This window comes from Herpailurus yagouaroundi, unplaced genomic scaffold (genome assembly GCF_014898765.1).
Source record: "Herpailurus yagouaroundi ecotype Mexico unplaced genomic scaffold, PumYag 196, whole genome shotgun sequence".
In the NCBI taxonomy this organism is placed as follows: domain Eukaryota; kingdom Metazoa; phylum Chordata; class Mammalia; order Carnivora; family Felidae; genus Herpailurus; species Herpailurus yagouaroundi.
The window spans coordinates 10687500-10708483 of NW_024412427.1; the positions used below are offsets into that span (position 1 = coordinate 10687500).

The 20984-nt window shown below is 40.5% G+C and overlaps 1 protein-coding gene across 2 annotated transcripts in view; it reads left to right on the top strand.

The window, feature by feature from the left end:
- The first annotated feature begins 875 nt into the window (after positions 1 to 875).
- The window catches only part of TRPC4AP (transient receptor potential cation channel subfamily C member 4 associated protein), a 69932-nt gene continuing 49823 nt past the window's right edge, over positions 876 to 20984 (top strand). The window contains exons 1-3 of one of the 2 annotated variants that reach the window (XM_040447251.1): positions 876 to 1094; positions 14476 to 14604; positions 17416 to 17532. In XM_040447251.1, the coding sequence (XP_040303185.1) occupies positions 927 to 1094; positions 14476 to 14604; positions 17416 to 17532 (414 nt within the window). In that variant the 5' untranslated portion in view covers positions 876 to 926. The remainder of the gene's footprint in view (positions 1095 to 14475; positions 14605 to 17415; positions 17533 to 20984) is intronic. The other variant, XM_040447249.1, reaches the window with a different exon arrangement.

Sequence of the window (20984 nt, forward strand, 5' to 3'; positions counted from 1 at the left end):
ACCATTCCTTATTGCATCACACCCAGGACCCCTATTTCATTTATGCTACAAGACCCCTTCCAGGAAAGGAAAAGGGGAGGCGACCATGCAATCCCGACACAGAAGCTTCCCGAAAGAATGATTAACATGGGATCAGAGCAGAGAGAAAATACTATCTGCTGGGGAGAAATTAGGACAAGGTTCCTCTGACAAAGGATATAATGTCATAATTTACTCATCCCTTTCCCTTCCATTATTTCATTTAACTTCACAACAACCTAACCACTTACACAGCTGATTGTTGTGCATTTATTTGTGTACGGATTTGCTCTCTTCTTCTGCAATCTGCATTCCAAAACAGGATCCTAGTAGGTCTGTTCTGCTCACCACAGTATTCCCAGTGACAAGTTCGGAGCGGGCACAGAGCAGGCCCCTAGGAACTATTTATTGGCTGAACAGACACCCAGAAACCACTGACTGAAAGAACTAACAAGGAAATTAAGGGGCAGAGAGCCGAGGTCCGTCCGCACCGAGTCAGGAGTAGAGAGAAAGAATTCAGGCAGGAATCAGTCTGGGCGGTTTGATTCCTGGACTGGAACCCAGGATTTTTCCTAGCTAGTTGGCTGTAACCTCCCCAAACAGGCAACAAATGGGAAAGTGCTCACGCAGGTACTGCGTCTTCGACCTCAGAGGTCCTCGCCGAAATGCAAGACCGAGGGGCCCCAAAAACAAGTAGCGCAGGAAACGCCACATCTCTCTTTCGCACCTGCCCCGCCGGAGAGCAAGACTACATTTCCCAGTAGGGACCGCGGCGCGCACGGCCACTGCCACGCGGCTTGCGCCTCCGCCGTCGTCCCGCTGGGGGCGCTGCGACGACCCCTCCGCCGCTCCGTAGAAATCTCCGCGGCCCCGGGGCCGCTTGCTTCCTGTTTGTCGGACGAGGAGACATGGCGGCGGCGCCGGCGGCTGCTGGGTCTGGGGCCGGCCGAGGGCGACGGGCAGCGGCAACGGTGGCGGCTTGGGGCGGATGCGGCGGCCGGCCGCGGCCCGGTAACATTCTGCTGCAGCTGCGGCAGGGCCAGCTGACCGGCCGGGGCCTGGTCCGGGCTGTGCAGGTACGAAGCCGGCCCGGAGGGGCGGGGCGGGGCGGACCGGGCGGGAGCTGGCGGGGGACCGGAGAAGAGGCCTTTCCAGGCCGCCGCAGTACGGGCCCGACCCCTCTTGGCCGGCCGCGGGGCCTCCCTGCAGGCTGTGTGGATGCTGTCAGCCGCCGCGGGGCGGTGGGCAGCAGCGGGCTAGAGGCCCTGGTTAGGGGCCGAGCCGGACTGGGCTTCATCGAGCATCGGTGGCGTGTACGAGCCCTGGGCCCAGCTCCTGGATCCTCCCAACCCTGCGCCACGTCTACACGTCTGGGGGACCCTGGGCGAGTTTGCTTTAGCTTCTAAGGGCCTCGAGTTTTCCGCCGTGAATTGGGCGGTGGGTCATTAATGCAGCCCTAAAACGGTTCCCAAGCCTATCATAAATGTCATTCTCTCAGGCCTTTCCTTGACACTTCCCCCCCCCTTCTAAAGTAGGTCCCCATTGTTATTCAGTCACAGCCCTGAATTCGTTTCGCTCACATTACTTTCTTGGTCTGTAATTACATATTTCTTTATTGTCTGCCCCTTTTCTTGCCTGTATCCAACATTAGGCTGAGCTCCAAAGGGTGCAGGGACTCTGTTTTGCCATTGTGGAGCGTCATGGTTAAGAGCGAGGACTTTGGAGTCAGGCCTGGATTCAAACCCTTGTTTGAGCAAGTTACCTTTCAGTGCCTCAGTTTCCACATATGTAAAATGAAGGTGACGATTCGTAATCTGCTTCTTAAGTTGTCGTGAGGATCAATGGAGATAATTGTGTAAAGCGTTAAGTGCATTTTTGTTGCTTAGTAAAGGTTGAAGGATAATCAGTTAATGCTGTACTTGGTATCTAGCTTATAATTGGCGCCCAATATACGATTAGTATTTTTTGAATGAATGGAGGACACTGCTTTGAGGTGAGGCAGGATGAGAAAAGACCTAGACTCATGGCGCTGACCACCCCACCCCCTCATTCCCAAAACTTAGGTTGCAAAGGCAATTGTAAAACATTACTTAATTTAAAGACAGCTTTTGCATATAGAAACGTTTTGAAGGATACACAAACTAATAAAGTGGTTGGTGGGATTGGGTGGCAGTTGGGTAGATGGGGGAGAGAAAAGGAGTTAGATTTTCACGGTGTACTGCATATAGTATATTTGAACCATTTCAGTAATACTCAGATGATTAAAAGGACAGAATAAAGATAAAAAAAAAAACAAAACCAGGTGGTCTCTGTTCTAGCAGGTTACAGATGAAGAAACAGTTCTCGGTGAGCAGTATTTTCCTGAACATCAGATAAGCATAGTTGAGCAACTTTTTCCCCTTTGCATTCTTCTTTATCTGCCTTAACATCCTGGAAATACTTGCTCTCTTGTTCTTTAAACCAAAACGCCTCACTTCACTGGGTTGTGGGGGCAGGCAGAAAAGGAACAACTCACTGAGTGCATACTTTGGAGCAGACATTGAGCAAGGTATGCATACAATGTCTTCATTTAATTTTCAGTCTTTTGAATTAGATGTTGGGACTCCTCTCTTATCACAGATGAGGAAACTGAGGCTCAGAAAATTTAGGTAATCTCCTAAACACTCATTTTGCTAATCCTTTACATTCTGAGGGCAGTCAGGAGCCACAGAAGTCATTCAGCATAATAAATGAGGCAATTTAGGACACTTAATTTGTTTCCAGTGCTGGAGGACCTGGAATGGGAGGAGATTGGAGAAGCTCACCAGATAGTAGGGTGTTAGAATATTCTTGAGCCTGGTTTAGGCTAGTTATTGTAATGAGTAGTTAGTTGTATGCAGGTGTGGGAGCTATTTCGGGGGTTGAGATGGAGCTACCTTCCTAAAACTATAATGAGGGGAATTAATTCCATCTTTCAAATGTATCCTTTCTTGGTAACTTTCCTTGATCTCTTCCTTGCCCCCACACACCACCTTTCCCCACATTACAGGTAATTATTTCCTCACAGGCATTTCCATAGCACAGTAAGCATGTCCAATGTGGCATGTGGTAAACTGGGAAAAAGACCAGATTTAAAAAAATTTTTTTAGTTGTGGTAAACACATAAAGTTTCCCATCTTAACCATTTTTAAGTGTACAGTTAAGTAGTGTTAAATATATTCACATTGTTGTGAATCAGATCAAGAGGATTTTTCCATCTTGCCAGTCTGAAACTCTGTACCTATTAAACAACAACATACCTCCTACTCCCTTGCCCCCAGCCCCTGGAAACCATCATTCTACTTTGTTTCTATGAATTTGACTACCTTTCATACTTCACAGAAGTGGAGTCAAACACTATTTGTCTTTTTGTGACTGGCTTATTCCAGTTAGCTTAATGTCCTCAAAGTTCATCCATGTTGCAGCATATAACAGGATTTCCTTGGAAAAGACCAGATTTTAAAGGAAGGTGGACCTCAATTGACCCATGTTCCATCACTTACTAGCTGAGTGATCCAGGTGACATTACTTAACCTTCCTGAACCTTAGTTTCCTTATTTCTAAAATGTCACTAATATCTGTCTCATAGGACTCTTAGGATTAAGTGAAATAGTATGTCTAAAAAGTTTGGCCAGTGTGAGGCAGATAGATTTTCAGTTACTAGATGCTGTCAGCTTGTAGCTATTAGACTGGGCTTCTCAAGGGAATTTGTCTTATTTTTCTTTGAAACAGAGCCTAAATCCGTGTCAGGCCCTTGAAAATTGTTTGAATTAAAATACTGTTTGGGGATGCCTGGGTGGCTCAGTCGGTTAAGTGTCTGACTTTGGGTTAGTGAGTTGAAGCCCTGCGTCAGGCTCTGTGCTGACAGCTCAGAGCCTGGAGCCAGCTTCAGATTCTGTGTCCCCCTCTCTCTTTGCTCCTCCCCCACTCGTATTCCCTCCCTCCCTCTTTCTCTCTCTCTTTCTCTCTCTCTTTCTCTCTCTCTCTCTCAAAAATAAATAAACTTAAAAAAAAAAGAAATACTGTTTGTAAGGGCTCAGTCTTCCTCCTCCTGAGTCCTGTCTCTACTTCTAAACAGTCTCATGGCTTTAAAGAGTTCTGGAGTCAGGTATCCTAGGTTTGAACCACAGCTCTGGTACATACTTACTGTGTGTGTTTGGGCAAGTTATTTAATCTCTTTATGCCTCAGTTTCTTCATTTGTAAAAGAGGGATAATCATGAGACCTAGCCTGTAAGGTTTTGTGGTAAGGACCAAATGAATTTATACATTTAAAGCACTTAAAATGGTATTTTAAAACATAGTAAGCATGCTATAAAGGTTAGTAAGTATTGTTTAACAAATAGTCTATACTCTGATGGATCCTAAATATATATTTCCATCAAGATCTCTCCATTTAGCTCCAGATGAGTATATCCAAATATCATCTCAATACCTCCACTTAAATGTCTCATGGGCATCTCAAACTCAGTATGTTAAATGAAATTCCTGATTCCTCTTTCACCAAACCTGATCGTCCCCAGGTCTTCCCTATTTCCCTAAATGGGACTTAAGAGAAGTCTGGGAGAAGACTCTGAACCATGTTTTATTTAGAATGGGCCTGTCCTATGTGGATTTTAGTGTGCCTTATTTTCTCTTCTCCTATTGAATTTGCCCTCTATCTAGGTAATAAAGTAGTGCTGGTCCGATGCTGTAGCGTTTACAGAGCCAGTATACACTTATCAGCACATGTGATCCTTATAGCAAATCAGATCTTACAATTCCTTTGCTTAAAACCCTCCAGTGGCATCTCACGGCAGTTAGAAGAATCAAATCCAGATTCCTTACCTTGGGCGCACAAGACCTGCATGATCAGTAGGAGTTGAGGGAAAGGGATAGACTAGGCAAATCTTGGACTCAGGGCAGAGTAACTCTTACAGGTCATGACCCACCACCCCTAGAACTAGTCCTTCAGTTTGGCAGTCTGGTGATCAGTTAGGTTATGGCATCCTCATTCTGTTTCCCAAATGCCAGTCATTGCTTCCTTCATGATTACTTGCATATCTAAATTCTACCTGAGTATTACTTCATATTTTTTTCTTGAGATTGACCCCCCCCTTTTTAAAAATTTCAATAAATTTGTTTTATCCCCATTCTAAGCATTAGTATTTGTGAAACCTAGGGGTTTAAGTCAACTACAGTCTTCCCTTGCCTGTCAAGGGTAATTTGATATCCTGGATAGGATACATTCTCATAAACTAAAAATATAAATACTGTTCATTTTAACAGGAAGTTTTTGTATTCACAAACCATAAAATTCACTCCTAATTATATTGAAACAAAACAGATCCCACTACAGTGGACACAAGTATTCATTGGTTAACATTTGTTATCAGAATAACCTAAGAAGGTATTCAATCTTCATGAATTCGTTTTTAAGACTATTTACTTGCACTTAATATGATATTGTAAGGCATTAGATAACTTACACTTAGGACTAAACAGATAAGATGCAAATTTATGTTTATGGAATTTAGCCTTTAATTATTTAAAAAGAAAAGCAGTAAAGACAAAATCAATGAAAACTAAGTGCCTGGAAATGTCATATCCACTGAACAGGTTGACAGCTTAGGCAAACATGATGTAAGAGATTATCGCTGCTATAAACTGTCAAACCACAAGTACTCCAAGGGGAGAAACCCATACAACACCTGCCAGTAATTCAGCTTTGAAGATGCCTGGGTTGGTGGCTCTTTCATCACAGTACTCAGCTGTTCACAAGGAAAACAAAATCCAAATGATTATTTTTAAATGGAAGTAAATGCCTTGTAAGACAACATAAAGGTGGTAAAATAAATCCCTTGTAAAGTTGGATATTTGGAGGACTGTTGGGAAGCTCTCTGGGTATTGTGAGCCTTATAACTGAAAACAGCAATGCTCTGCCCCATTTTTTACCCCCAAATTGCACCCTTCCCAGGCAACCACTGCCCACACTATGTATATTTTGCAGGGGAAGGGTCCTCCAGGAAAGAGGACAGCCAGTATTTCTAAGTAACATGCTATTTCTTAACTTTTCAATTTTAGACATTGTCTGTTTTCTTCCCCTGTAAACTAGGATTTAATTCACAACACCACATATGTCTTTCTCAGTCTCCTAATGTAGTACTATCACGTTTTGGGCCATTGATGTTAAGAATTTACCTGATGATGGGGCGCCTGGGTGGCCCAGTCGGTTAAGCGTCCAACTTTGCCTCAGGTAGTGGGCTCTGTGCTGACAGCTTGGAGCCTGCTTTGGATTCTGTCTCCCCCTCTCGCTGCCTTTCCCCCTTTCTCAAAAATAAGTAAACATTAAAAAAAAAAAAAAAGAGGGGTGCCTGGGTGGCTCAGTCAGTTAAGCATCCGACTTCGGCTCAGGTCATGATCTCATGGTCCGTGAGTTCAAGTCCCGCGTCGGGCTCTGTGCTGACAGCTCAGAGTCTGGAGCCTGCTTCAGATTCTGTCTCCCTCTCTCTCTGACCCTCCCCCGTTCATGCTCTGTCTCTCTCTGTCTCAAAAATAAATAAACATTAAAAAATAAATTAAAAAAAAGAATTTATGTGATGATGATCACAATGTAATTATTTACAATAGAGCCATAGATTATACAACAGTATTTTGTATATTTTTTGTTTCCCTTAGAGTTAAAAGCCACCATTTTCCTCCACTAAAAAATTATTATTATTACTATTTATTTTACAGTGAGTGGGGGCGAGGGGCAGAGAGAGAGTGAGAGAGAATCTTAAGCAGGCTCAGCCCTTAGTGTGGAGCTGGAAATGGGGCTTGATCTCATGACCTGAGCTGAAATCAAAAGCCAGCTGCTCAGCCAACTGAACCAACCCAGGCACCCCTCTCCCCATTTTTTGAATTGAGTTATAAATGTAGTCGAATTCACCCTTATTATTTTTTTAAATTTTTTTTAATGTTTATTTATTTTTGAGAGAGAGACAGCGTGAGCAGGGGAGGGGCAGAGAGAGGAGACACAGAATCTGAAGCAGGCTCCAGGCTCTGAGCTGTCAGCACAGAGCCCGATGCAGGGCTCAAACTCACAAGCTGTGAGATCATGACCTGAGCTGAAGTCAGATGCCCAGCCGACTGAGCCACCCAGGTGGCCCAGAATTCACCCTTTTTAGTATTTATAGGAATTCCTTGTTTTGTTGTGCTTTATTTTGTTGCGCTTTACAGCCTCTGTGTTTTTTACAAAATTGAAGGTTTGTGGCCACTTTGCATTGAACAGGTCTGTTGGTGCCCTTCTCCAACAGCATTTGCTCACTTGGTGTCTCTGTCACATTTTGGTAATACTCACAATATTTCCAACTTTTTAGTTACTATTATAGTGATCTGTGATCAGTGATTAAGATTTCCTGGAAGATGAAATGATGGTTAGCATATTTACGCAATATTTAACAAAGGCATGTACCTGTTTTTGGACATAATGCTATCTCATACTTAACTATACAGTATAACATAAATGTAACTTTTATATGCACTGGAAAACTGAAGAATTCATTTGACTCACTTTATTGCAGTGGTCTGGAACCAAACCCACAGTGTTTCCGAGGTATGCCTGTAGTTCTACGAATCTTGACAAACACAGTTGTGTGACCACCACTACAGTTAGGATATAGAAAATTCTCTTGTAGTCGTCAGCCCTTTCCCCACCCCTGTCTTCTGGCAACTGCTCATCTGTTTACTGCCCTATTCCTGTGCCCTTTTACAGACTGTCATTGCAATGCAACTGTACCATATGTAGCCTTTGAGTCTGGCTTCTTTCACTAGAATAATCTCATTCTTTTAAAATTTGCTTTTCGTGTGCTTACAGTTTAGTCCTGAATTCTAAAACTTTGTTGTTAAAGACGAAATCCTTCTTGGAACTCCATCTTCCTCCAGTTTGGACTAGTTCCTTGCTAGGACCGCTATACATCTGAATTTTTGGTTTTTAACTTCACCAAATTCAAAGCATTTTATTTTTCTCATGATTTAGATCCTCTGTTTGATGAATCCTGTCTTGGGCGAGTGCATTCTCTAGTACTCTCCTGAGAAAGAGTACATGGGAGATAGCTTTTTTTTAAGCTTACATGTTTGAAAATGTCTTTTATTCTTGTATATTAAGTTAAGCTGGGTATAAAATTCTAAGTTGGAAGTTATTTTCCCTTAAGTTTTTAATGGTGTTATTCCATTGTCTTTAAGCATTTGGTGTAACCATTGAGAGGTTCTGTTCTGATTCCCATGTCTTTGTATATGACCTGTTTTCCCACCCCTCACACCCTGAAAGCTTTTAGGATCATCTCTCTCTCTCTCTCTCTCTCTCTCTCTCTCTCTCTCTCTCTCTGGCATTCTGAAATTTAATCATGGCAAAAGTCTTTCTTTTTATTCATTGTGTAGATATTTTGTGTATATATACATTCAATATGTAACAACTAAAAAATAAATATTAACAACTATAAAAAAGTCATGTCTGTCACCTGACATTAATTTCTTCTGCAAAATGATTGCACTAAATGTTCTCTTAGGGTCCTCCTGTTTTAATTATTTTATTTGAAACAATTTTTTTAGAGTACTCCTATTTTTAAAAGCCATCTTCTCTCCTATGATTATATTGGGCTTTGAATGCTTTAAAGAGCTTCATGGAATAGCAGAGAGTTGAGTTGGTTCTGAAGAATGAATAGAATTTGAACAGAGTGGCACTAAGAACACCCCTGAGAAAATCCTCCTAATTGGCCATTAGAAGACAGGAAAGAGACAATGAAATGTTTGTATGGGACATAATGGGAGGTAAGTTTAGATATGTTGGGAATGGGGTGGGGATGGTAATATTTATTGAGCATCTACAGATTCCATTGTGGAGAGACTTACTTGTTTATTAAATATCTGACCTACAAAAACCTATAGTAAGTAATACCAAAGTATTACCACAATATCCATGTACCTACTACCAAACTTAAGAGAGTAGGGGCACCTGGGTGGCCCAGTTGGTTGAGTGTCCAACTCTGTTTTGGCTCAGGTCATGATCCCAGGGTCATGGGATCGAGCCCCACATTGGGCTCCATGCTGAGTGTGGATACTGCTTAAGATTCTCTCTCTCTCTCCCCTCTGCTCCTCTCTCCCACTTGTGCTTGCTCTCCTTCTCTTAAAAAAAAAAAAAAAAAAAAAAAAGTACCAGTATAGTTAACACCTCTTTCATCTCATCCCCTCCCCTCCAGAGGTAATGTGTGTTTTGAATAGATAACATATGCACATACAGTTTCAGAGAAAAGTAAATCTCCCTTGTAAGTAGCCCACTACCACCTCTGCTAGCACCCTTCGGTTCTACTCCCAGAGGCAACTATGGTTATTGATTCTTGTGTATCTATGTAGAGATACATTAAACTTAGAAAAGCAAATATGTCTATATATCTTTTTTTTTCCTGCACAGGTGGTATCATACTGTACATATTGTGCATTTAACTTTTTTCACTTGAAAATGCGTCTTAGAAATCCTTCCGTAATCAATGCATACAGATTTATTTTAAGCATTTCAAAAACTTCTTGTGTTGAAATATAATGTGCAAATAAAAATGAACAAGAAATGCATGCACAGCCCAATGAATAGTAATAAAGCTGTCATCTACATAGCAACCAACCAGATCACTTCTGTATCTCTAGTCTACAGCTCTAGTTTTCCTCTTTTCCAAATGAAATTACTAGCCTGACTTCTGTTTTTCTTTTTAATGTTTATTTTTATTTTGAGAAAGAGAGCATGAGGGGGTGAGGGACAGAGAGAGAGGGAGACACAGAATCCTAAGCAGGCTCCAGGCTCTAAGCTGTTAGCACAGAGCCCGACGTGGGGCTCAAACCCACAAACGGTGAAATCACGACCTCAGCCGAAGTTGGACGCTTAACCAACTGAGCCATCCAGGCGCCCCACAGCCTGACTTCTAACATTGTATTTAGGGGTACTAGTTTTTATGCTTTATATAAATAGAATAAAGCAGTATATACTGAGTCTGCTTTCTTTCAATCAATATTTGTTAGACTGATTCGTGATAATGGTGAAGCTGTAGTTCATTAATTTTTATTGCTGCATAGTATTGTAGTAACAAACCACGATTCATTCTACTTCTGTTGAGTATATGAGATCTTTCCAGTTTGGGACTATTATGAGTACTGCTTATATGGATATTCTTGTACATGTCTCCTGATGCATGTGTGTGTAATTTCTTTTGGATATATACTTAGAAGTAGAATCGCTGGGTTATGGGATATGCATAGGTTGAGCATCAGTAGCTATTACCACTTTCCTAAGTGATGGTAGTAGTTTACTTTCTCACCAGCAATGTATGAAAGTTCCTGTTGTTTCATGTTCTCGCTAATCCATTAAAAAAACCCAAGATTGATTTTTAAAAATATAATTTATTGTCAAATTGGCTAACATACAGTGTGTAAAGAATGCTCTTGGTTTTTGGGGTAGATTCCCGTGGTTCATTGCTTACATACAATACCCAGTGCTCATCCCAACAAGTGCCCTCCTCAATGTCCATCACCCATTTTCCCCTGCCCCCTACCCCCCTATCAACCCGCAGTTTGTTCTCTGTATTTAAGAGTCTCTTATACTTTGCCTCCCTCCTTCTCTGTTTGTAACTGTTTTCCCCCTACCTTTCCCCCATGGTCTTCTGTTAAGTTTCTCAAGATCCACATATGAGTGAAAACATATGATACCTGTCTTTCTCTGATTTATTTCATTCAGCATAATACCTTCCACTTCCATCCACATTGCTGCAAATGGCATGATTTCATTCAAGATTGATTTTTATATTGTTTTTGTACTTATATGGACTTTATATTTTAGTACTTTAGATCCTTTCAGATTGTATATGTGTACAGTTGTTTGCAAATATCATGTCTGCGAATGAAGGTTTTATACTTTCCAGTTTTCTATCTTTTCTTTTTCTTGCCTGACTGTGCTGCCTGAGTTGAAGGGGCACATTCCTGATCTAAGAGGGAAAGCCTTAAACATTTCACCATTAAATACGACGTTTGCTGAAGGTTTCTTTTTTCAATAAAATTTTTTAAGTTTATTTTGTGAAAGAGAGTGCATGTGAGGGAAAGGGGCAGAGAGAGGGGGAGGGAGAGAGAATCCCAAGCAGGCTCAGTGCTGTCATCTCAGAACCTGACATAGGGGCTTGAACTCATGAACCATGAGATCATGACCTGAGCCAAAGTCAAGCATTGGACACAACCGACTGAGCCACCCAGGTGTCCCTGCTGAAGGTTTTCTGTAGATACTATTGTTTGTTTGCTTCTTTTCTCAGTTTATAATGTTAAATTTTACAAAATGCTTTTTCTGCACCAATTGAGGTGTTCATAGAATTGTTCTTTATGTTATCCGTGTCATGAGTGTTCTGTTTTTTCCTTTGTTGTGCTTTAGATGTCATATCCAAGAAACCATTGCCTAAGCTAAGGTTATGAAACTTATGCCTATGTTTTCCTCTAAATGTTTTACATTTTAGCTCTTACATTTAGATCTTTGATCCATTTTGAGTTAATTTCTGTATATGGTATGTGGAAAGAAGTACATCTTCATTCTTTTGCTTATGGATACCAGTTGTCCCAGCAACATTTATTGAAAAGGCTTAATCTTTTTCCTCATTGAGTTATGTGGACACTGTTGTAAAAAAAATCAGTTGACTGTAAATGTAAGGATTTAATTTGGAATCTCAGTACTATTCCATTGATCTAGGTGTCTATCTTTATGCCAAAATCTTGATTGTACTATAGGCTTGTAATAAACTTGGAAGTCAGAAAGTGTGATTCTTCCAACTTTACTGTCTTGTTTCAAGATTATTTTGGCCATTGTAGGTCCCTTGCATTTCCATATGAATTTTAGTATCAGATTGTCAATTTCTTCAATGAAGCCACCTGGGATTGTGATAGAAACTGCATTGAATCAATATAGGGAGTATTGCTGTTTTAGCAATCATAAGTCTTCCAATCTATGAACATGGATGGCTTTCCATTTATTTAGGCTTCCTTTAATTTCTTTCAGTGATGTTTTGTAGTTTCATTGCACAAATCTTGTATTCCTTTTATTTTATTTCTAAGTTTTATTATTTTTGGTTTTATTGTGAATGGGACTGTTTTCTTAATTTCATTTTTGGATTGTTCATTGTAAGTGTATAGAAATTTAGCTAATTTTTGTATATCGATTTTTATCCTGCAATCTTGTTGAACTCATTTATTACCTTTAATAGTTTTTTATGTGGGTTCCTTAATGTATTCTATGTATAAGATCATAGGATTGCAAATATAATAGTTTTAATTTTTCGTCTGGATGCCTTTATTTCTTTTTCTTGCCTACTTACTGTGGCTCGAGTCACTAGTACAGTGTTAAATAGAAGTGGTGAGGATCAACATCCTTGTCTTTTTCCTGATCTTAGTGGAAAAGCATTCAGGCTTTCACTGTTAATTATGATGATAGCTGTGGGTTTTTGGTAAATACCCTTTATCAGATTGATTATATTGATTAATTTTCATATGTTGGACCAACCTTGCATTCCTGGAATACACCTCACTTGGTCATGGTATATAATCCTTTTTACATGTTGCTGGATTTGGTTTGCTAGTATTTTGCTGGGGATTTTTGTCTATATCTGTCAGAGATCTTGATCTGTAGTTTTCTTGTGACACCTTTGTCTGGTTTTGGTATTAGGGTAGTAGAATGAGTTTGGAAGTCTTCTATCTTCTATTTTATGGAAGAATCTTAAGTATTTTTAGTTTGTCTTTAAATGTTTGGTAGAATTTACCAGTGAAGCATCTGGACTTGGGCTTTTCTTTGTGGGTAGTTTTCTTTCCTTTTTTCTTATTAAATCACTTTTGACTTTTCTTGAGTCAGTTTCAGTTGTTTGTATTTTGCTAGGAATTTGTCCATTTCATCTAGGTTATGTATTTGTTGACATATAATTGTTCCTAGTACTTCTTTATAAATCTTTTTATTTCCATAAGGTTGGTAATAATGTCCCCTCTTTCATTCCCTAATTTAGTTTTTTGAGTCATTGTTAAGTTGGTCATTGTAACTAAAGTTTTAATTTTGTTGTTCTTTTCAAAGAACCAACTTTTGATTTTGGTGATTTTTTAAAAAATTATTTTTCTCTGTATCATTTATTTTTGCAATAGTATTTATTTCCTTGTGCTTGTTTTGGGTTTGGTTTATTCTTTTTTCTAGTTTCTCATAGTGGAAGTTTAAGTTTAGATAATTTATCTGAGATCTCTTTTTTAATATAAATGTTTACACCTATAAATTTGTAAGCAGTGCTTTGCTGAGTCCCATAAAAATATATTTTCTTTTTTTTCCTTTCAAGGAAAGGAAAGAATTCTTTTCCATTGTTTTTGGACTTGCCTTGATTTGAACTAGCTTGAATGATATGAAATTGCTGATATTCAGTCTTTTTTTTTTTTTTTTAACCCACAGAAATGGTAATACCTGTGGTTCACCCTAACGCAAATCACTCTCACAAACGTTTCATTACCTCTCTGTTACTTCTGTATTATCTTATTTTTACAATCTAAGAAAACAAGCTCAGGAAGGATACTGGGATTTGTCCAAGATCATAGGACTGATATGTGTCAGGATAGACTAAGGCATTATTGAAAGCCTGCATATCCTGTAATAACGGTTATAAGGAGCTTTTGATCTGATCGAGGGATAACTATATATGAAAATAAATTCACATCCGGCCCCTGATTAATGATATGTCCTTAGAGTGTTAGTGGAACTGTGCCATAATTGGTTAATGAACTTGTCATTAGTCTAGAAGGTTATTGCTCATTCCTTCAAACATTTACTGAGTCTCTGTGCCTGGCATTTCTTTGAGAGAGAGAGAAGGTGGACACGATAAACACAGCCTGGTGCCTACTCTGAAGGAACTTGTGGTCTACAGGAGGAGGGGACAAATGAATCAGTAATTACGGTACAGAGGATAAATGTTAGATAAGGCCCCAGAGGCCGGGCACTTACTCGCTTACAAAGGAGAGAGAGAGAGGAAGCCCAGCAAAGAAAATTTCTGGGTATTTGGCTTGCTCTTTGGAGAAGGAGAAGGAGCTTCCCAGGTAGAAAAAACCAGGCAAGGACATTTTGGGCAGGGAAAAGCATGTGCAGAGAGACCTAGAGAACATGTACATTTGGAGCTGAGAGTACCCTTTGGGAAAGAGTTGAAACTAGAGAGGAGAGTACTTGAGAGAATATAAAGGCTGTTGTGTCACAAGGGAAGGAGTTGCACTTTTAGCTTGTAGACTGTTGGGGAGCTTTTGAAGGTTTCTAGAAAGAGTGCTTTGAATTAATTTGGCCTGGGTGGGTTTTAGGAGGCAGCTGCTTTCGTTTGCCATGTATCCTAGTAGTTCTTTCTTCAGCAGTAAAATGTTCCTTTTTCTTTTCTTCTTTTGACTCACAGTTCACTGAGACATTTTTGACGGAGAGGGACAAACAGTCCAAATGGAGTGGAATTCCTCAGCTGCTCCTGAAGCTGTACGCAAGCAGCCACCTCCACAGTGACTTCATTGAGTGCCAAAACATCCTCAAGGTAACTCTTAGGGCCCTTGGAAAGGCTGTATTCACCTCCAGGTGACACAGATGTCTGGTTTTATTGATGTTTTCCTCCTTCAGTCTACTTTTTAAAATAGTCTGTTTTTATTGTGTAAACTGTAGAAAATTTGGGAAGTTCAGAAAAAGAAAGTACAAGGAAGAAAATAAAAATCACCTATAATCCCATCATCCAGAGATAATCACCGTTAAGTTCCCTGTATATATCTTTCTGGGCTTTCTTCACGCTTATCTTGTGACAGGGTTTGCTTAATTTGGGAGGCTAACCCTATGCCCTGGGATTGGGATGACATTCTTTTTGAGCAGGATTTTAAAGATCCCATATTGCTAAAAGGTTCAAGAAAGTGGTTTTGTGGTTGTTGGACATTATGACCAACATAAGAAGCTGAAGGAACTGGGCTTGATGGTTGGGAGGTGGATGCTAAGGCACTTGCTCTCAAACTTGAGTGTGTATCAGAATCACCTGCAAGACTTGAAAAAACAGAGTGCTGGGCCCCACGCCTGGAGTTTCTGAGTCAGTAAGTCTGGGGTTACCATTAACCAACCTTTAAGTTGGGGAGTGGGTCCAAATTTGAATTTAGATGACCAGCTCTAGCTGCATTTAAGGCTCATGTAAGTTACAGTTGATCATAATGACACTTGATACAATGTTATTCAGAGGTACAGTTATTATATCACATAAGTCATTCTAAAATACAGTAGGCACCAAATAAACTTAGTCTTTACCATTCAGAAAGCATGTTTTGTCTGTGCAGCTTTCTATAAGTTGAAAATCATTTCCAAATAAAGTTTAATTAAAGAAAGTGTTTTGTATTTTTGATCTTCTTATAGTCTGAATGGGATAAAAAGAATTACAGTCTTACACTTATTTGAAAACACTTGGGGCACCTGGGTGGCTCAGTCGGTTGAGCGGCCGACTTCGGCTCAGGTCATGATCTCGCGGTCCATGAGTTCGAGCCCCGCGTCGGGCTCTGTGCTGACAGCTCAGAGCCTGGAGCCTGTTTCAGATTCTGTGTCTCCCTCTCTCTGACCCTCCCCTGTTCATGCTCTGTCTCTCCCTGTCTCAAAAATAAATAAAAAACATTAAAAAAAATTTTTTTTAATTAAAAAAAAATTAAAAAAAAAAGAAAACACTTCACAAGGAATTTTACATTATTGCACTTGATTCCTGCAAAATCTCTGAGAGATGAGGTAGAAGAGAGAAAATATTTGTGAGTGCTTGCTGTGTGATCATTACTTTATTCATCCAGCAGATACTTATTTGAAACTGGTGTACCAGGCATATTTAATTCTTATGGTAATTACATGAGATGGGTGGTATATTTATTTGTTTTAGTCCAGAATACTTTGATTGCAGGGCACAGTAACCTACTCAGTAGCAAAAAAGATCCTCTATTGTCACATGTAACTGGAAAGCACAAGTATGAATTCAAGGGCTAAACAAGGTTAAGTCGTCCATTTCTTATCTTGCCATCTGTGTGTGGCTTCATGTTCCTCCATGTAATCACAGCTCTAGGGTGACATTTCTACAGCTTAGGCCAGCCACTTAGGTGAGGAGGATGAGAGACTATTGGCTAGGCCTGATCACCTGCTCCTGGGGCTGGCACAGCCCCAACAGAACCATGTGAAAAGTAGGGAGGGGCGTTTTCCCCAAGGAAATGGGGCTTTTACTTGAAGAAGAGAAAAAGAGTTAGTGGGCAGGCAAACCCAGATGTCTTTATCATTCCCTCTTCAGTAGAGAGAACAGCCTCAGTGGTAGCACACCCAAAGGCTGTGGCCGTTACATGATGAGTCCAAATTTGTCTTCCTCCTAAGCCGGCTTCCACTGTACCATGTTGCCAGGTGGAATTACATGCTAGTTTTATAGTTGAGAAAAATGAGACTCAGAGAAAGTGGTTCAGTCTTTAGTAAGTAGTTCAGTTGCTAATTATGTGAGCCTGGGCAACTTCTTAATTTTGCTTTTCACCTATAAAATGGGTAAAACTGTACTCAGTTCATTGACTTATTTTAAGGATTAGGTAGGCTAAAGTGCAAAAGCCCAGTGCCCAGTATGTAACAGGTTGTCTGTTAGAGTTCTGCCTTTTCTTGATGTGTGATACCTGGACCAGCAGTATCAGCAGCATTTGGGAGCTTGTTAATAAGGGCACATTCTCAGGCCCCACCCTGGACCTATTGAATCAGAAACTCTGCAGGTGGGATTCAGCAGTATGGGTTTTAACAAGCCCTTCAAGTGATTCTGATGTTCACCACTGTGTGAGAACCGCTGCTCTAGCCCATCGTGTTCCATTTTCCCTCAAGGTCCATGAAGAGAGAGCGTAATGCGTAAGATCCTTGATTCTTGCCACACTTTATCTCCTAGTTCATCCCACATGGTTCTTTTCTCCTCTGTAAGCGCAGACTCTGGAGCCAGATGTCCTAGGTTTAAATCCTGGCTCTTCACCTACCAGTTGTGTGATGTTGACAACTTCGTACTTCAGTTTGCATATCTTTAAAATTGGGATGATATATTACTATTATCTCTTAGGTTTGTGAAGATTAAAAGAGGTCTTCCATGAAGTACTTAGAACCATACCTGGTACATATTAAGCATGAAATAAATTAGCGGTTGCTAATGTTAAAACTTTTATCATTATGTTAGCTTTTCTGTAAGATTATTATTTTTTTCTGTTATGGTTGGGGGCTATCTTTGGGCTCATGGGAGTTCAAGTTGTGACTCAAGCTGATGTTTTGGTGTCTGGTTCCTGTTGAATACTAAAACTGAAAGTCACTCTGCATGCTTTTTTTAAACTAGGAAATTTCTCCTCTTCTCTCCATGGAGGCTATGGCATTTGTTACTGAAGAGAGGAAACTTACCCAAGAAACCACTTATCCAAATACTTATATTTTTGACTTGTTTGGAGGCGTTGATGTAAGTAGTTGTTTGTGATTACTACTGTTTAATGGCTTGAGTATTTAACTCTTGAAATGGAAGAAAGAAAGGAGTTCAGAATTCATAGCAAACACTTCAGAATTTTAATCTTTAGAAGTTCATGGGCTCTTGGGGTGCCTGGGTGGTTTAGTCAGTTAAGCATCCAACTCTTGGTTTCAGCTCAGGTCGTCATCTCATGATTCGTGAGTTTGAGCCCTGCATCAGGCTCCACGCTGACAATGCAGAGCCTGCTTGGGATTCTCTCTCCCTCTCTGCCCCTCCCTGCTCATTCTCTCTGTCTCTCTCTCAAATAACTTGAAAAAGAAAAAAAAGTTCAGGGGCTCTTACCTATGTTGAAACACCATAGCTTTGTTAGAATAATTTGAGTTAATTATATATCCACCTTTCTCTTTTTTTTTTAATTTTTTTTTTTTTACGTTTATTTATTTTTGAGACAGAGAGAGACAGAGCATGAACGGGGGAGGGGCAGAGAGAGAGGGAGACACAGAATCGGAAGCAGGCTCCAGGCTCTGAGCCATCAGCCCAGAGCCCGACGCAGGGCTTGAACTCACGGACCGCGAGATCGTGACCTGAGCTGAAGTCGGATGCTCAACCGACTGAGCCACCCAGGCGCCCCCACCTTTTTCTTTTTTTAAGGCAGAAAGTGAAAGGTGTGTCTCCTACTTCCTCTTGTCCCCTCTTCAGAGGCAACTGTGATTTCTAGTTTCTTGTGTCCCTCCAGAGATGTTCTGTGGTTGTGTGTGTGTGTGTGTGTGAGAGAGAGAGAGAGAGAATAACTCCCACTGTCCCCATCTTAGGTTTATTTTCTTCCCACGTAGAGGTTGCATACCCCATATATAGGTACACTGTTCTTTACCTTGCTTTTTTCCACGTAATTCTCTAGCTTGGGGATAGGTTCGTTTCAGTACGTGTAAATCTGCCTGATTATTTTAAATGGCTATATAGTATTTCCTAGTAGAATTATACCATAATTTTATTTACCCAGGCCTCAATTGATGAGCCTTTAGAGTTTTTTCACACCTTTCCTTTTATAACAAGGTTGCAATAAATGCTTTTGTACATGGGGGTATATACCTATGGGATCCAAATATGTGTGTGTTTCATTGTTGATAAACTTGTTAATTATATACCTAAGAGGTTTTATCAGCTTGCATCTGCAGTAACAAAGTATAAGAGTATCTTTATCTACACCGTCACCAACACAGTGTGTAGATGTGTGTTTTTATGGACTGTGTTATTGAAGTCTTATAGGAAAATGTACCAATAATTATCACAAAATAAGTTCACCCTTGTCACTACCAACCACATCATGAAATGGAACATTATTGGCCCCCCATACCTCCTTTACCAAATGGTACATTTTTTTTTTAAAGTTATTTATTAGAGGGTGCATGTGCGCAAGCCAGGGGATGCAGAGAGAGAAGGAGAAAGAAATCCAAGCAGGCTCCACACTGTCAGCACAGAGCTCAATATGGGGCTCCATCTCATGAACTGTGAGATAATGACCTGAGCCAAGATCAAGAATTAGATGCTCAACTGACTGAGCCACCCAGGTGCCCCTCAAATGGTACATTTCAAGTAAATTTTATATATTTGCTAAACAGATATGGGGGAAAAATGGTATTTCTTTAGTTTTTTAAAAAGCTTTATTTGGGGCGCCTGGGTGGCTCAGTCGGTTGAGCGGCCGACTTCGGCTCAGGTCATGATCTCGCGGTCCGTGAGTTTGAGCCCCGCGTCGGGCTCTGTGCTGACAGCTCAGAGCCTGGAGCCTGTTTCAGATTCTGTGTCTCTCCCTCCCTTTGACCCTCCCCCGTTCATGCTCTGTCTCTCTCTGTCTCAAAAATAAACATTAAAAAAATAAAATAAAATAAAAAAACTTTATCGAGATCGTTCATGCACCAATTCACCTATGTAAAGGGACACTTCAGTGGTTTTTAGTGTATTCACAGGTCTGTGCAACCATCACCACAGTCAACTTTAGGGCATTTTTATCACCCTAGAAAAACTCCATGATATGTTTTAGCTACACACTTCTGTCATAGGCAACTTTTATTCTACTTTTTATCTCTATAGATAGCCCTATTCTGGACATTTCATCTTAATGGAATCATGTAATATGTGGTTTTCTTTTATGGACTTCTTTAACTCAGCTTAATGTTTTCAAGTTCGTCCATGTTGTGGCCTATGTGAGTACTGCATTCTTTTTATGGCTGAAGAACATTCCATTGTATTCACATACCACATTTTGTATATCTGTCAATCGATGGATTTTGGGGTTTCTACCTTTTAGCTATTAGGAATAATGCTACTCTTAACATTTGTGTCCATTTTCTGTGTGGACATATGTTTTTATTAGGGTATATACCTGGAAGTGGGTTTGCTGAGGTGTATGGTAACTCTTAAGTTTAATGTCTTGAGGACCCTTTAGACTGTTTTCCAAAGCCACTGCACCATTTTACATGCCCACCAATGTGTATGAAGGTTCTAATTTTTCCATATCCTTGTCAGCATTTGTTATTATCTGTGCTTTTGATTATAGCCATGCTACTGGGTATAGAGTGGTATCTCACTGTGGTTTTGGTGTGGATTTTCCAGATGGCTAATGACGTTGAGCATCTTTTTATGTGCTTATAGGTCATCTGTACGTCTTCCTTGGAAAATCTCTATTTCCTTTTCTCATTTTTTAATTGGGTTGTCGTCTTATGCCTTCTAAGAGTATTTTATATATTCATAGTTTTTAAAATTTGCATTTTTCCATGAGTGGGATTGAAGATCTTTTCATGTATTTATAAGTAATTCCTTTTCTGCCATTTGAATCTTAGTGTCTTTGCATCCTTTTCTATTTGGTTATTAGGCCTTTCTTCATTGATTTTCCATTTTAGTTTGGGCTGCTATAACAAACTGTCACAGACTGGGTAACTTATAAACAAAAGAAATCTATTTCTTGTAGTTCTTGGGGCTGGGAAGTCCATGGTCATGGCTTTGGCAAATTTGCTGCCTAGTGAAGGCCCTCTTCCACGTTGTAGACTGCCAGCCTCTCCTTGTCCTCATGTAGTGGGAGGGGCTAGGGATATCTCAGGAGACTTTTTTAGAAGGACATAATCTCATTCCTGAGAGCTCTGCCCTCCTTACCTAATCAGCTTCCATAGGCCCCACCTCCTAATGCTATTCCATTTGGCATTAGGATTTAACATACAAATTTTGGGAGGACACAAACATTTAGACTGTAACACTTTGTAAGTACTCAGTTTTTAAAGGTCCTTTGTTGGGAGACCTGCGTGGCTCAGTCGGTTAAGCATCCAACTTTGGCTGTTACTGAGCCTTGGAGCCCCTCTGCTGTCAGTGCAGGGTCCACTTCGGATTCTCTGCCCCTCCCCTGCTCGTACACGTGTGCTCGCATGCTCCCTCCCTCCCTCTCCCTCTCCCTCCCT